At 48.7% G+C, this 17,500-nt stretch overlaps 1 protein-coding gene across 2 annotated transcripts in view; it reads right to left on the bottom strand.

The window, feature by feature from the left end:
• The window catches only part of nav2a (neuron navigator 2a), a 101,047-nt gene that overhangs the window by 73,978 nt on the left and 9,569 nt on the right, over positions 1-17,500 (bottom strand). Inside the window, exon 1 of one of the 2 annotated variants that reach the window (XM_055507489.1) lies at positions 1,587-1,739. The exons of the other annotated variant lie outside the window; for it this stretch is intronic. Coding sequence (XP_055363464.1) covers positions 1,587-1,724 — 138 coding nt within the window. The 5' untranslated portion in view covers positions 1,725-1,739. Of the gene's footprint in view, positions 1-1,586; positions 1,740-17,500 lie in introns of those variants that run through there. 2 annotated transcript variants of the gene reach the window in all.

The raw sequence follows: 17,500 nt of genomic DNA, 5'->3' as shown, positions 1-17,500 counted from the left end.
AGCCGAGCGTGTCCTGCTGAAGCCTGCTCATCAGCGCTGTGAAGATGTCACACATGTCTTTAATGGATGTGTCATGTCTGTGAAGATGTCACATCCTGCTGGAATAATATTTAGAAGAGTCTTTGCAGGTTGACGTCTGGTCTCAGGACACAAATAAATCAGTATTTTACTTGATACAGTAGAGGAATGAGATGACTGAGTAAATGATTGTGAATTATTACATGGAGGTAAATCATTTGCACGCAGCATCCTTTTTAATCCTTCATCCTGTTCCTGTGCTGATTTAAATAAAATCCAGTCACACCCTTATTTTGGCAAGAACGCTGTCAGCTGAGGTGAAAAGAAGGGTAAAAACAGAGCAACACACGCAGTCGCGTCTGTGTTTAACTGGTTGCAGCACATTTACTGAGTCTGATAACATCTAGGAGTCTGGCAGCGCGTCAAAGCTAAGAATAGCTTCTTTTGAAAATGTTTTAAGGCCACACATTGTCGCAGCAAAACTCTGAGGCGCAGTTTTCTTTGATTGGACAATGAGAGTCTTTGTACATTTCAGAGACTAAATGGAAATATTTATTCTAAGATCTCAGGTGGGCATTGATTCGCGATTTCACGCTCATTTTCTATTTTTGGAGCCATTTTTATAGCAGACGCCTCAGATGTACAGCTTTTGTGTCACTCCCTCAGAAATAAAACAATGTTTATTTCTGGAGAGGCTTCTTTGTGTGAACACAGTGTTTACACTCAGCATCCAGAGACTTTCCCTTTAATTATTGGAGTTAAATAAATAATTCCAGACTGGGACTTATTGAACATACTGTAAATATAATCTATTAGTTCACAGCGTGTGCAGTTTGCACTGTGTCTGAGATGCAATAAAACCTTATTATCCCTGTGTGACTTTCATGTACGCATACGTGTACTGCACCAGCTACTTCTCATCAAACACTAATTCCTTTAAATTAAACCTCAGGTTCGTCCTCGTCAGAGCTAATTGGCTTCTAATGGCATTAGCCATTAGCCTGTTCTGAATTAAAGCATTTCTTTAGCTGGAAATCCTAAAATCTTAGACTTAAGGATTGATAACAAAAACCTAATTAAAGCCAAATCCCTTTGAAGAGGTCATCACCAACAACACAAGGGTTTCACATACACTGCTCTTTACTGGTGAAGCAGGTGAGTAATATCTTTATTTCATAGTCTCACGCACGCACGCACGCACGCACGCACGCACAAAAACCTGGTCTTCATAGAAATGCTTTGCACGTGTTCCCACCACATGAGGGATAAATACAAGACAAATCATTACAGACTGGTCAACACAACAATAGTGAATGTGTAAGCAGCTTTTTCCTAACGGTTGCAGAGTCGATACTGTTACTACTGTATATGTGTGGATTAATACAGTATCAGGACACTCGATTGTTGTCTAAAGAGGAAACTATGATCAGAAAATAGATCAAATAAACGGAAAATTCCAAATGACTAAATGGAGATGATCCTTAAACTCTAGTACAAGAACATACACAGAAGACAAAGCAGGAGCTCACCATGCAGACGCACAAATACACAATGCGAGCCTACGTTACCATAGAGACGAGGCACTGTGGACATACTGAGGATTTATTAAAAAGCCTCCCTGGCAGTATTATTCCCTCCACACCCCAAGAGCATCCACACAGCGCACGCAGCGTCTGACGACTGTTAGAAGGAACCGCATTCAGCATTCAGGTGCTGCCCACGCGTCATGACGCCAACGGTTGCTCCGAAGCAAAGCGTTCAGCATCTCGAGCTGGCGTCAGCGCCGGCAGAAGCGACTGGTGGAGTATGAATGGTCTCTGAGGGACCGGGGGACGACGGAGCAGCACACGAGCTCCTGAAATTGGACACAACGACTCCACTGCTGTAAGACCTCCAGTCCGTCAACAAAGACAGACAGTTTAAACACTAAGAAGTCTACTTCCCCCAAGTCCAACACCCAAAATGACTGTATAAGCATGACTTGACTCTGGCTCATCTTATTTGTCTTTGAACGAATGAATAAATAATTAAGGCAGGACCATGTGGTAATTGGTGAATTTAACACTTCATGTCGACCGATATCTGTAAAAAAGCAGGAAGCGCGTTTAATTTGTAGGAGAGGAATTTAAAATGCGAGAGACACCGGGAGAAATGAAGATAAAAGCGAGTTGATGGATGATGGTTGGACGGCGGGAGCAGCAGTGTCAAAGCCCCTCGTTCCAGGAAATGAAATCAGTTTCCCCGAGGCGGTTCCACATGAGAGACCCGGCTCCCTGCCGCCTCCATCCACTGAGCCCAGAACGTCCGAGCAGGAGCGCCGGTCACATGTGACACCGCGAGTGAGCGGGCGAGCGAGGGAGCGAGGGAGAGAGAATGAAAGGAAGTCATGCTGTCCATTATTTCATCCACGCAGCGCAAAGGACGCCTCCCTCCCAGCAAGGGGAGACATTACATTTGCATGGAGAAGCATGAGGAGGGCTGAATGTCAGCAAGAGAGTGGCATGAGGAAATGGAAAGTGGAAGCAGCGTGAGATAAAAGCCTGCCGTTCCCTTCACTGAAGAGATCACATACGACTTATAGAGGACGCGCGAGAGATGATGAGACGGGGGAGGAAATGGGAAGAAACACAGAGACAAAGGGAAAGCAGGGATTAATCTGACTGCCGCTACCCATTTGTACGGTCCTCATGGATGTGTGTGTGTGTGTGTGTGTGACCCCCAGCTTGGCCTCACACACACTCACGCTGCACACTCTCATCTTTGAGCTGCTTCGCAGCCTCAACCCTCTACAGGCTCTGCCAGGGGTCCCAGACAGGCAGCCAGAACGTGGAGGATGGGACGTCTGCCGGGGCTTCATTTATGTGCAAGATCACATAGACACAGACGCCGAACCCCAAGCGGAGCTAAATTGAAGAGAAATCCAAGCAAAAACCAATCAGGGGCGGGAGAGAGAGTAGAAAGAGGTGGAAACGAGACGCACACAGACGCGGCTGAGGGTGGGAGGATGTGGGAGACGGGGGAGAGATCACACTCCTTCCAGGCACAGGTACCGCTAATAAAATTAGCTGTGGTGTCAGCGTTGTCTGCAGAAACGCAACACAGAGGCCCCCCGCTGTGACGACTACTGTGGGAAATCAGCTTCACGCGGCTCCTACAGCTCTGGACAGGCCGTCAACGAACGCAGTCATCCAGAAAAAACAGCTGGAATTCAACCATGGGTCGATCTTCACTTAATATATGAAACATAAATATAAATACAATAGAAATATAAATCTATTTTAGAAATATCAGCGCGATGTGATCCAGCTCAGAAAACGCGTCAGTACCGCATTAACTGTGTTGAGATCATTTGAAATGACGCGCTATATAAATAAATGTGCCTCTCCCTGCTCCTCGCTGACAGGCATCAGCGTCGCATTAAAGGCAGCAGGTGGGAGATCAAGGTGATCTCCCTCCACCTCCCACTTCTTCTATCAATTATGGATTTTTTCTGCCAGTTTCCTCTTTCGTTTTCTGTTTTACTTTTACTTCCTCTCTTCATCAAGGTTCAGAGGAGAGGAATCAGTTCGTTACAAGAGCCGGACGAGGTCCAGACACGATTTGTCTGTTTCAGACATGAGGCTTAAACACCGTCCGGCGGCTTCAGCTTCACACTTCAAATGACAGCAACCTTTTAAATCTGTGTAAGATACGAGCAGGAGACCCGGTAGAGCCACTTAACGTCACAGCTGGAAAGAAGAGCAGATAAGCAGTAGCACGTACACAAATACATCACAGTCGCTCTTTGATGAGTCCAAATTAGCTCCTGATAAACAACATCAATCCCTAAATCCCGTCAAAGGGACACAGGCTGTCAGTCGTTCGAGGGAACAGACGGCGCCGCGGACGGAAATAAGTCCCTTCAAGTTGCTACAGAAGCTGATGAAGTGAAGGAGGAGCCCAGCAGGACAGCACTTACCGAGGCCTGCTCACGCGTCCGTGGGAGGAAATAAAGCGTGAGGAGACCAGCGCCGGCCCGCTCGGACCCGTTTGGACCCACTCGGACCCGCTCGGACCGGCTCGGACCCCCTTCGGAGCCCTTTGGACCCACTCTGACCCGCACGGTCCCTCTCGGACCCGCTCTGACCCGCACGGACCCCCTCAGAGCCCTTCGGGGCCCCTTAGACCCGCTCGGACCCCCTTCGGAGCCCCTTGGACCCACTCTGACCTCCTCGGAGCTGCACGGACCCCCTCGGACCCCCTCGGACCCCCTCGGACCCGCACGGACCCGCGACTGCGCTGTTTGGGTTCAAACGGCTCCACCCGCCAGTCTGAACGTGGCCCTTCATCCCACGCCTCCGAGCTGCTTCCTGCTCCACACAGCGCTCGTCGGGTTGAATATTAACGAGGACGTGACAGAGGTTCCATGACATCATTTGTGAAAACTATAAAAGGAGGGAGGGAGGAAATAAAAAGCCAGGCCGCCGCTGTAAATCAAGCGTAAACGAGGCTCGCGAGGCTCCGTCCTGATCAACGATCGTGACTTAAATAGGAACAACGCAGCGCCATTAAACTTACACTTTGCCAAGAAATACAGGGTTAATCACCAACACCTGTTCATAATCAGTGTTTGTTGTAAGTGTGGATCCCAGCTTCAAACCAGAGTAAGCAGCTCCAGGTTAACGACACACGAGGGGATAGAGACACTTGTCTTGTCCTCAGGGACGTAGGAGCCTGAAGCCGAGCGCTGGTCTCAGTGTAGATGAGGCGCGTTGTGATAAACCTCTGCTTGCTTCTAATGGGTTCCTTATAATTGGAGCGATCGCAGGCTGAAGGGGACGCTGCTCGTCGCTGTTTACATCTTTCTCTTTCCCACTTACAAATGCACGCGCTGCTGTGTGGACGCCTAACCTGCGCAAACACACAGCGGATGAAGTCTTTAGTGTTTAATGAGGACTCTGGTGTATTCACTGTATGGGCTCTAATGTGGCTTTTGGCTGTGGGAGCTCACTGGAGACGTCATTAACGACTAATTGATTTCATTTGCAGCATTCGGAGACTGATAAGATACAGATTTGCTCTACAGACGTATAGAGAGAGAACCATTAATATGTGTCAGTGGCTGCTGATGGGAAATAAATGGCACATTTTACAGCAGGGGCGGGAATAATACGTATGGATATAGTCCAAGATATTACAGTGTTCAACAAAGAGGGATTCGCTGCTCATTCCCCCGCTCCTTAATTCCCAGCCGATCCACTCCTCTGTTCCCCTAAATCTCAGCCTAATTGAATCAGAGCCGTGATTAGAGCCTCGACGGCTTCTGGTCTCATGAGCAACGTGAAGCCTTGAAAGAGGGAAATAAAAGGACGGACACGTGTGAAGAGGCTGCTGGAACGATGGTCAACGGCCAGAATCTGTACGAAGCAAAGGACAAGGACGCGGCAGGTTTCCAGCTTCTATTCAAATGAGCAGAGTGAAAAATTAAAAGCGATTTCTAGTATTATGCAGTCGGACAATAACTCTGAGACGCTGCGTGTTCGGGCATTTTGTGCAGAACCTGAGGCCATAATGGCCACAGCTGTGATTTATGGGCCTGTTAGGAGCCGACATAAAGCAGTGTGACGGCTGAACGGGAGCGGTGGACTCGTCGGGCGCCGCCGGCCTCGCTGCCACTAGAAAAATGACCTTGGACACGTAAATCACGAGGGAACCCTCATTAGTCGGTGACAGAGCCACAAAGAGCCATCGCACGCTTTAAATGCTCTGCACTTTGCAGCGCCGTGTGGTCATTCACACGTGGAGGGGCTTCGGTGGGAGGTGGGTGTGCAGGGTCTGCGGCGCAGGCCTCCTCCAGTCAGTGCTGACCACCAGGATCCTCTGCACATCCTGCATCTAGCACTGATCTGAGGCCTGCCAACGGGAGCACCTTGTTTCCACCGAGGCCGCTCCCAGTTCAGCAGCAACGGGAACCCCAAGTAATAACAGCTGTCAAATGCGCGTTACCCCAGCAACCATCTCCGTGGCAACGGGAGAAGCAGCCCTCCTCACACGGTAGGAGCGGTTGTGCTGCGAAAACAACAAACACTGGATGAAAAAAAAAAGAGAGCAATCATTTAGAGAAGTTCAGAGTCTGCAAAGAAAGACCGCCGTCTGAGAACCACGTGTTTCCACAGAACAGGGAGCTTATTAAAGCACTTTGTGTGACACATACCGACCTCTACACAAACACCGACCTCCAAATCGGGCGGTTGGCCACAAAACAAAGCCTTTTAACACAACTCTCTGGTTTCACTATGATCCAGGTCCCAAAGACACCTTCAACTCAATCTCCTGTCTGTGTCACAGTTATCAGTGCTAATCCTTCCCACAGTGCATCACTGTCGTATCCTTGGCCTCCACTCAGACCTGTCAGCTCCGTGTAATAAGCCACTCACTAACAGGCAGGGTGATGGCGGCGCTGCTCGGCCCGAGAGGCTCGGTCCAGCGCTTCAGCAGCAGCTCAGCCTGCAGTCAAACCGCAGAGGGAACTAAAAGAGCAGCCAAAGTCCCTGGAGGTGGTCACAGTGGGCCAAAGACAGCTCCCACGGACTGCTCCTCCAATTATGACCAATACTTGAGGAGCAGCGAGAGCAAACCTTCCATCCGTGGCTTTAGTTGAGGTGACAGCAGGTTCTGGGCCCTGGTTCTGCTGGAGGTGAAGGCTGAGTTCAAAAGTAATTCAAAAAAATGCATTCACATTCCAGAAGATAAATAATGAACCCGATACGATGGAAGCTTTGCAACGACTGACGGGAGGTTTCAGTCTGAGCGTCAGCCGCTCCACCGGCTCCTCCATCCGTGGGTCTGACAGCGGAGAGTCCCAGCTGCTCCGCTGTCAGACGGCTCTCGGCGTCTCTGCAGGCTGCTAATCACCTGTGTCATTCACTGCGGCTCCGTGGAGCCGTAACACGCCGCGACCTGCCACGAACCGCTGCAGCACCAGAACCGACACCTGCCACCATCACATCCCGTCCGGTGACTGACGCGGCTCCCGTCAGCGCTGCTGCAGCTCCATCGATGGCAGCGTCACGAGCTCCGCACCTCATTAGCTCCACGCCAGGATAAATGGCAGCGCCCGCATCTAAAATGTATGACATATTATGCAACACGCCCCCCCCCCGAGCTCGGTGATTGGCAGGCACGGGTGTGGTTACGGTCACACGCTCAATTACCAGCCTCATTACAGCAGCGGAGGCCAGAGGTCTGCAGCAAAGCGGCAGATGTGGGTGTTTAGACAGAGTCCAGTGCAGGCAGATTACACCGCTAAGCCGGCGCTGGTCCGACACCGGCGCTGATCCTCTAATCCGGGCCGCGGCGGCCGGTCCAGCCCAGACGCTCCACAGACGCTCCCCAGGACACAGACGGCAGCTGGCGGCCTCAGCGGCGTCACAGTGTCTGGTGCCGCATGCAGAAACCAGGCAGATATACATTTATGCATACACAGATGTCCTGTGTGAACGAGCGCCTCGCTGTAAAAACGCATGAATGCTAAACAGTTCAGAATCACAGCAGACGAAAGCTTCACACTCATCGGTTTAGATTCCAGCTTTGTGATAAAGAAACGGGTTCCTTTTGATTTAATGTTCTAGTGTCACATTATGTTTTATACATAAACACCGTCAGTGTTTTTAAAATATAATACTTTTTATGCATAATGTAGCACAGATTCTGGCGAACTTCCATATTACAGTAGTGACGACAGCCTGAGGTTCAAGCTTTAATACTTCAGTGCTTCATATTGTAAAGCTGCACATGCTACAGACTTTAATATTTATATTCAATTTGCTGACAGTAATGCAGGGTTCCTCGTTTCACAGAGTATTTCAAGGCTTCCCCGACCAGTAATTATTATAATGCAATCATCAGATTAAAACTACTTCATATTACGCTGCAGTGTTAAGACGTGAGCAAAATTGCTGTACAGGAGCTTTGTGGTGGGAAATGCAGGCTTTGGTGTGGAATGTGTGTGAGGGGAGGTCGGCAGCGCTGTGTGTGAGGGCTCTGCTGGTGATGTGCACAGTCAGCAGCAGGAGGAGGCCTTTGTAGTCGCCTCCAGGTATGACAGGAACCTGCTCCCATTCCAGCACATCGCGCAGAGCAGCTTCCAGCATCTGCGAAGCATGTGTGAGCACCAGGCTGGATGTGACGGTGCACGAGGCGACGCTGGAGCGGAACAAAGACGACGCTCACATCTGCATCTTTATGTCCTCGGTTACAGGTCGACCTGCCGCAGCCTCGCTGGATCACCTGACGTGAACCGGTGAAGGACCAACCTGCCGTCGGCTCAAACTGGACTATGTGACGAAGGTGGAGCTTCAGCAGAACTTTATATATTCTCTGGAGGAGTTAAAGACAGAAGAAGAGTCTAATTTACGACCGAGGCTCCAGCTGCAGTTGTTCACCTCGAAGCCTCAGCGCGACGCCAGCTGAACCCGCTGGTTCACGGAGGAGGACGGAAAGAGTTCAAAGTCCGCTTTGCCTGGTCCTTTATTTAAAGCTGAAGATAAATAAACACATACGTATTTGGACTCCTGGACACGTACTTTCATACATTATGGCAAACATGTGACCAACATAAATCCAGGATCAAACTGATCCATACGTCTGCACAGCTGAGACGATGGACAGAAACCACACTGCTTTTACAAAGCTCTTCAAGGCTCAAACCTCCAATTCTGTTTAAAACCCAGCAGATTCAACCTGAGCAGCAGCGGGGAGTAGAAAGTCCCTGCAGAAACGCACGCGCTGACATTTTCCCCTCTGTCTCATCAAACAGGTAATTAAACCGGCACCGTGGGCGGGAGACGCCAGCGGGTGGTGCCGCATACGCACACACCGCGCAGGCGGCCTCCTTCAGTCAGGAGCTCAGGGCTAAAAACAGAATGGGACGCGGCCCGTGTGTCGCGCCGCCGCCGCCGCGTTTTCACCGCACCAGGACACGATCTGCCGTCAACGCCACAGAACATTACTGTTCTCTGTGGAAGTGGATGGAAATTGTAATTAATTCCCCGTTTGGGCAGATCGGTATGAACACAGGCGCTGCTGACAGCAAGGGCTCAGTGAACGCACGCATGCGGCTGAAAGTGAAAACATCTCCATGAATGAGTCAGAATCTAAAACAAGGCCGGGCTCTCGTTCGTCAGCTGGAGCCTCATCAGCAGAATCACACCCTGGTTTTGCTCAGAGGCTGAGGCTTTATTAGAACCACTGACCTGCTGTGAAGCCCTACAGACACCACTGCTGTCCCCGAGCCTTCATTCCATCAGTGCTGTTGTCCCTCCCTCCCCCCTCCTCCCCCCTCCCTAAAGCATCAGAGCCCCATAATGGCCCTCCACCAGGGACAGTTTATTTTGCACAGTGTCGGATTAAACAACGCAGACCCGCCATGTGTTCATCTCCCCGTTGCCTTCAGTGAAATCCTCATCCATTCCTCCAGTCTGACTGGTGACGTCCCTGTGGGGGGCACTCACCTGTCACCATTAATGAGGGCTCGCGTTCTCGCCGGGGGAGGAGTGTGAGGGCTGGGAGGAGGAGAATGGGGGAGGGACGGCCTCCTGGATACTGTAATGAGTGGATGCTGGGCACTGGCAGCTCATTCGTTACGATCAGTGATGGATGGGAGGTTCCAAGAGCCAGAAGCAGAGTGATTTCTACTGGGAGTAAGCCATCATTAGGCTCCTCCACCGACTGAGCAGCACTAATAGAGTACAAACGATAGTGGAGATGGGGACGATACAGACACAGATTCATAATAGTTTAACACAACACTAACAATTATTATCGGTTCAAACTGCAGCTGAAGATGTAAGTTTAGTTCAGGAACTGAACTGAAGCAAAGTGAAACTCATTTTACTCTCGATTCGACAGCCTGTGAGGCAGAGAACTGGAGATGCAGACTAGTTATTAACAGAGATCACCTGTGCCTGGTCCCTAACCCCAATGCTGAGTTTTTAGCCTTGAATAGAGATTTCTGTGGGAGTTGAGCTCAGCGCTGATAAATAAGCAATAATGTAATGCAATAATTCAACCCTTTTATTTTTTCTGTGTTCGAGAACTGAAACTATGTGATGAATAATAACCTACTAGAGGCATGAGCCTCACGCTCAAATGACAGCCGTGTCGGAGCCTGAGGTGCGGCGCCCGCTCTAAGACCTCCCACCCAGGAGCCGCACACCTTCCACGCACAAAGAGCGCTCGAGGGCGTGAAGCGAGCGCACAACACGCCGGCGAAGACACAACGGAGATCAAGGCACACACACAGCGACAACGCCCCGCGCGCGGATCAGAACCGCCGCGTGCGCCGCGCACAGCTGGAGACGGAACGTGTCAGTGATGAAAACCAACAATTAGCCTGACAAGAGAAGAGGCTGTCAAACAGAGGCTGGAGGCAGACACAAAGAGGAGGAAGGAGAATCCTCATCCTCACCGTCATGACAAACGTCATGAAGTCACTGCAGCGCTGCAATAAGGCCAGAAAGCGAAGATGCTCAGACAAACTGACATTCTCAGGTTTTATCACTCCTCCAGATCAGCCTCACACTCCGTAACCTGACGGGGGGGGGGGGGGGGGTCTCCTGCGCTCTAAACACACCTTTCACTGTTCCTCCACACCCATTTGTCTTTGTTCTCAAAGGTCAGTCCAGCTGCACGATCCCATCGCTCCTTTTCTCTTCTCCTCTTTGTCTCCGTCCCTCGGCCTGAACCAGAGTCAAACACCACATGCAGTTTTATCATGTCGACAAGTCGGGCCATGATTCCAGCTTTCACTCTCAACGCTTGTGGCTTAATGTGCTCAAAACAGCAACAGAGAAGATGAATGGAGCCACTGAGGCTCCTTTGTCTTATTCAGACTTTTTTTTTTATCTTAAACCAACAGATTTCATTGAGAGCCACACCAGCATCACTTCAAAGCTCGTGCAGATGGAGCACAAAAAAACTCAATTAGTCCAAGTCCCTGACGGCTGCACCTCCACATTCCAGCCTGACAGAGACGCAGCATTGTTAGCAGGACGCTGGCATCACCTGCCCTCTACAAGCAACACACTCCCATAAAGACATATAATAAATATATAATCAGCAGGCGTCCAGGCCGGCTGGCAGAGGGTGAGTGAGAGAGAGAGAGAGGGAGAGAGAGAGAGCGGGGCTGGCTTTTACGATACTTGTTTTATTATTCATAAAGAGGATGAGGTTTCCAGGATGCCTGACTCGTGCCGAAGCGGCTTCATTCATTCACCCCCTCCAATGCATAAACACACTGGGCTCCTGTAAGAGTGGTGCTGGGACACGTCTAGTCTCATACGTGTAGAGCGATGACCGGTTGAAATGATGCAACAGGAAGAAAAAGAGCCGGCGGTGCTGTCGTCCACAGAGGTGATAAAAGTCTGGCTTCAGCAGCTAATGTCACCAGGGGTCATGGGGTCAAACACTGGGCGCTGCATTTTAATATTTTATTAGTCACATCCGCTATTTCCCACCGACCGCTCGATATCCTGACAGCAGAGTGGAGGCTGAGGCAACGCCTGGCGTCAATCATGTTTACACTGAGAGACAGGAAATGGCGAATCCAGCAGACGCTGAGTCCATAGCAGCCAAAGCATCGCTTCACCACCTCGAATTTAAGGAGACTGATTAAAAGAGGAAAGAGATGGATGATTTCAGCCTTCAGATAATTGAACCATGGTTGATTTAATGACTTAATTAAACATCTTATTGGATATTGGCTGAACGTGAGACGACACAGTTGGAGCAGTAGGTACTGAAAAAAAACGGCAGATCAATAGAAATGAGAAGATGTATTTACTGTCATGTTTGCTCCTTACAACTTTCCACACGTTTTACTCATGAAGTAATTAAGTAACGAAGGCCCTTTAAAAAGCAGAAGTTCTCCATCAACTACAAGGCTTCAGTGACTTAACTGCGACTTTTACCAGGAGAGTTTGAGCATCTGCTCCTTCCTGTGTTCGAGGATGAAGGCACTGCAGGCGTAAACATCCTGCGTCTCACTTAGGAAACCAGGCGGCTAAAACTAATTAATGAATAAAAATATTAACAAAATTAACTCCGAAGAGCAAATAAAGGCTTGAATTCACAAGATATTCCAAAAACTCATGAAATGACGAAAGGGATTTATTGAACCAGAAAAAAACATCAGTCGTTCATAATTAAAGTAACAGCTAAATATTTCATGCATCAGATCTGATTATATCACACTTCAAAACTAAGAAAGAATAAATCAGTGACTACTAAAAAAACATATTAGTATGAATGTGAATCGAGCCCTGCAATTTATTACAGCTGTAACCTGTAATAAATGCCATATAAACAAATTGATCTGATTTCAGCGCAGCTACAATCACCAGCATCACAGCTGAAGCCATAACTTCAGACCTCCTGCTTTATAACAATAATCAGTTCAAGAATGGATTTGGATGCTGAGCACATACTGTGAACACCAGACTCTGCATTTCCACAGCTGAAAACCATCAGGTTCTGGATCCGCTCTCGCTCTCTCACCAGCTCTCTGGAGAGTTTGAGCAAGATGCCAGTAAGAGAGGCTGAGGCTGTGAGGATTATCCAGAGGTTTGCAAAGACAACGAGAGAGATAGAGAGAGAGAGACTGTGCCTTGAATTTGCACAGCAGGTCCCCTGTGTTCAGTGTGACTGACTGAATGAAGCCCAGCGATTCTCTGCCCAGAGGAAACACTGGTCCTTCACTGCAGCCGGTGACTGGAGTCTGGTGAAGGACTCCTCTCAGGTGTATAAACAATGGCGAGTACCTTCCTCCTCCACTCTGACACAGACGTGAAGGCCAACGCCACTTTAAAAGGAGGAAAGAGCTCAAACTTTAGCAAAAGCAGAATCAAAGAGAAAACGCTGCTGGATTTCAAAACGTAAACTCCATCAAGGCTCCTGAACAATGACTGTTTCAGATTAAATCCAACAGCCAGTGGAGGGAGGGGGCGTTTACACGTGTGACACATGCAGGATCGCGACGCTGGAACAGACGGCGCGCGTCCTGGAGCCGGGTGGTTCCTACCGTCGCTGATACCTGCGCCAGGTGTCCGGGTCGGTCCCGCGGGTCCTGCTGCCTCGGCACCGCATGGGAAGAACCATCAGGAGGGTCGCGTGTGAATGGGGGAATGCTGTTACAGCGAGAGTGAACCGGCGCAGCGGGCGACGGCCTGGAGCGCTGCGCTCACAGCGAGGGGTCCCAGAAATCAATCACAAAAGCAAAGGCCTGGAGCAGAAGGAGTCCCCTTCAATGAAGGAACAAACACTGCTGCTGCCACTAACCTAAGCCTCATCCTCAAGCTTCCTGGGACCTTTACAGACCAGACTGTGTTTTTTAGCTTTGCCCACGGGTCTCCACACTTGGATGTAGACAGAATAGAGGCGATGTGTGCGTCTGTGGTAAAACAAACTGTAATTTAAAAGTTTCAGAGAATGTGCAAATGTTTGCAGACTTCCACACGTACAGAGCACGAAGGAGTTCATGGTGGAGAAATGTCATCAGACTCAGACATGAGCTTTAAATTTAAGGGGCGCACAAAGAAAAAAGCAAAATAAACACACACACACACGCACACACACACACAAAAGGTGTCGAGAGAAAACAGGAAAATGCTGCGAGTCACATCAAAGGACACGGCTTCTCAGTCAGCTGTGTTTTACCTTCCTGTCAGCCTCCACTGGATGGAACTACACCTCACACACACACACACACACACACACACACACACACACACACACACACACACACACACACACACACACACACACACACACACACACACACACACACACACACACACACACACACACACACACACACACACACACACACACACACACACACACACACACACACACACACACACTTCCTCAAATCCCTAATTACCAGAAGGCAGCAACATGAGTGTCTGTCGATGAAGCACCTAAAATAACCCAGCTCTGGGCCTCGATGAACATCAGCCTGCAGGTTTTTGATCAAACCCAAACTGGTTCTAAAGTCTAATGGCACAAATCCCGCTGCCTGCAAATCACCAAACGCAACCTGTGTTTATTGGCCTGCTCTTATCTAGCATGGTTTCTGTAACATTCTGCTGATAAACTAACTAATTAAGTCACAGGCATCAAAACAAATTCTTCTTGGCAGCAGTGGAAAACAAGAATGTGGCCTAACCTCTGCCACAGGACCGTTAGAAACTAGTCTTTATTATTTCACATCGTTTCTCAGGTTGTTTTGTGGCCTCCTGCTGAGATCTGTGCCTTTTGAGGGAATTCCCGAAAGGACCTGTGAGGCGAGACGGACGAAGCTTCACGGCAAACATCTGCATCAAGAATGCAAAATTCCATATCGTCCTGACGGACGATACCGATACCATCTGCTCCCATGGAAAACCTGGAGCAGATGCAAGAATTCAAGGTGAAAGTTGAATCCCTAACGATGGCAGCTCCAGGTGTTTACAGCTGTGAAAACGTGAGAGATGGAAATGTTCTGCCCCATACCTCCACCTACTAGAGAGTCAAGTACTGAACGTTTATAATTACCTACATTTACTGGATGATGAGAAAGGCTGAGCGTCACTGAAGTCATTGATGTTCCTCCAAAATTCTTCACATTCATGCATTAAGGCCACATCAATTATCTACTATTAGTCATTTCAGGTTTTGAAGTGCTCTTGACTACATTTACTTCACTTTCCTTATGTTCTCATACTAAATGTGTGACATACTGTAGGTGCGTAAGAATATTAACTATATTTAAGCAGCAGGAAAATGAGCCTCAAACCATATGATCAATTGAGAGGCTTTAATCCACTTTGGGACCTTCAAACTTTCTCCCGTTTTCCAGACTGAGACAATGACATGAGGTTTAGCCGTTGAAGTGAGGTTTTCTTGCTCCTGCTTAGCCCGACGTTCTCAGACTCTCACAATTAGCGCCAAGTGCTACGGAGCAGAATCAGACAGTCGTATGCCGAAAACAAGGAGGATAAGCATTAGCTGTTAATGACCAGCTGTGTGGTTCCTTTAACGTCAGTCCCCATCCAGTGGCCGACGTTTACATCTATGGCCAACAGGCCGGTGTGCATCAGGTCCAATAATGGTTCTGATGGTTGTTTTTTACCTTTAAACATGTATCTGAGAAACTTCATCTTCCTTTGATCTTTCGGTAGGAAACAACTGTCCACGCTCCCTAAAAAACCCTAAATTCTCCAATGTTTTGTTGCACTGGTCATTTGGTAACCGCGGAATCTGTGTGAATCTGAAGCCAAACAAACATTTGCTCTCATGGGAAGTTAAAGTAGGCCACGTCACAGCAAATGGACCACGAAAGCCTGAGCTCCTGATCGGGACCAAAGAGAAAGAGCACCAGTGGAAAGAGGAGCCAGAACTGAGCAGTGGAAGTGATGTGTTGGATGAACGCGTCTTCATCATCACAGCACCTCTGGACTCCGTCCGCATCTTCAGACGCTGAGGCTGAGTTTTTTTCCTCCCGTTTAAAACGTCAACATCACAGAATAGAGATGGTGAAAAGCTGTCATTGTCAAATGCCTTAAAAGAAAAGGCCCATTCGCTTAAGTGAGAGTCTGTGTCTGATGCAAGATACAAACAACTATTTCATTTCCTCTGTTCTGTAGTCGAGATGGAAGAATGGTTGCTCTCCATGTTTTAGGCTAAATATGTGTAACATGTAAAAACAGCATCAGACAGATTCAAACATGTGAAGGAAGAAATGAAACGGAGATGGGAGGCGTCCAAGTCTGAAGCAAAGCCATCGTCTGCGACGCTGTTGTGAAACGAGGCCGAGCTGATTGGCGCCCTCCTGCTCTGACACACTTCACAAGTCCTTGGAAAGTTGCTTCCCTCCCGTGAGTCGGACGAGCAGCATCTCGCATGTAATGAAGCGCTCTGATAAAAGGTCAAGGCCGAAAACAGCCAGCATCAATCATATCTTTGCACACCTGATGCTTTAATGTGAAGGTCAATTACTCAGCGCTGCCTGGGAACAGCTGGAGTCCAGACGCCTTTGCATGTTTAACTACAAGCCTCAACACCCATCATCATCATCATCATCATCATCATCATCACAGAATCATGAATGACTAAAGGTGTGTACCTGCATCCAGTGGCTGCTGAAGCGCGGCTGAGGTGGAAACTGATGTGGCCTCAGGTTGAAGTGAGGAGTCGAGCTGTGTGTATTCTGCTGTGCAGCCACAGACCAGCTCTTTAACAAATTTGCTCGCTCTTTGTCGCCTTTAAAGAATAGCGCAGTTCACCAGCGCTCCTGCAGCCTGCCTGTGTTCACACATCATCCCATTTCCACTCATCTACATGTCGAGCGCTGAGGTGCTGCCTTTCACGCTGCATTTCAATGGGCTGCTTTCCATACGCCGCCGCGGCAGCGCTATCGCGGATCGGCCGGCGGTGAGATATGGTTCAGGCTTTATTGCATTTCCATGGAGCTAAGTGTTTCTCAGCTTGGGCATTGTGTTATCTCAGGCAGCTTACAGGGATCCTTCACTAAGACTTACTCCTCTCATCAATTCTGCCTGCCGCTCTGCCGAGCCTCTCGCGTCCGATTGGCCGGCGCCCGGGGCCACCTCACTTGGAGGACGCTCCCATTGGCTGCGCCGCTTTCTTCATTAGCGGCAACGCGAACGGCGGCTTGACCCCTGGAAGGTTCCGGAGCGCGTTGTGATAAATGAGCTTTTTATTCGCTGTCACAGCGAAGCTTTGTGTACACACACATGCAAAAACGTCTTGACACACACACACACACACACACACACACACACACACACACACACACACACACACACACACACACACACACACACACACACACACACACACACACACACACACACACACACACACACACACACACACACACACACACACACACACACACACACACAGCTGGAACTCCTTGTCTTCTGAATAAATGGTGACCTTTAGACAAAGGTGCTCACTCTGTTCTAAATTCAGATACACCCAAACTGCCTAATTTGCATAATGTATGAGGCCAAGTTTTCTGGTTTCGGCAGGTGCTATGGAGCCAGAACCGACCTGACAGGCACAACTTCTAGCATATTGTTAACAGAAATACAGTTCCATGTAGAACAAGCTATGTGATTAACAGGTTTATGCCTCACTGGGTAAACGACAGTAGATCTGCAAAAACAATCAGAGACGTCGAGTTGGATTTCGAGGATTTCAATACAAAACAAAGGAAAAAAAAAAATCACAGAAAGGATGGAAATTCTAAATTCACACTATTAAAGAAATTTACAAATATGTGACCTACTAAAAACAAACTTCCTTCTTCTAATAGAAGGCATTCTAAAATCTCATCACACCAGTTAAAAGGAAATATTAATTGAAGCCCCCTCGTTAAGTGCAGTTATTATCCTCCACTTTAGAGGGACATGAAAGAGACCGACGGAAAGCGAGAAGA

This window comes from Betta splendens, chromosome 3 (genome assembly GCF_900634795.4).
Source record: "Betta splendens chromosome 3, fBetSpl5.4, whole genome shotgun sequence".
Taxonomy (NCBI): Eukaryota; Metazoa; Chordata; class Actinopteri; order Anabantiformes; family Osphronemidae; genus Betta; species Betta splendens.
This window is presented reverse-complemented; position numbering and strand designations above follow the sequence as displayed.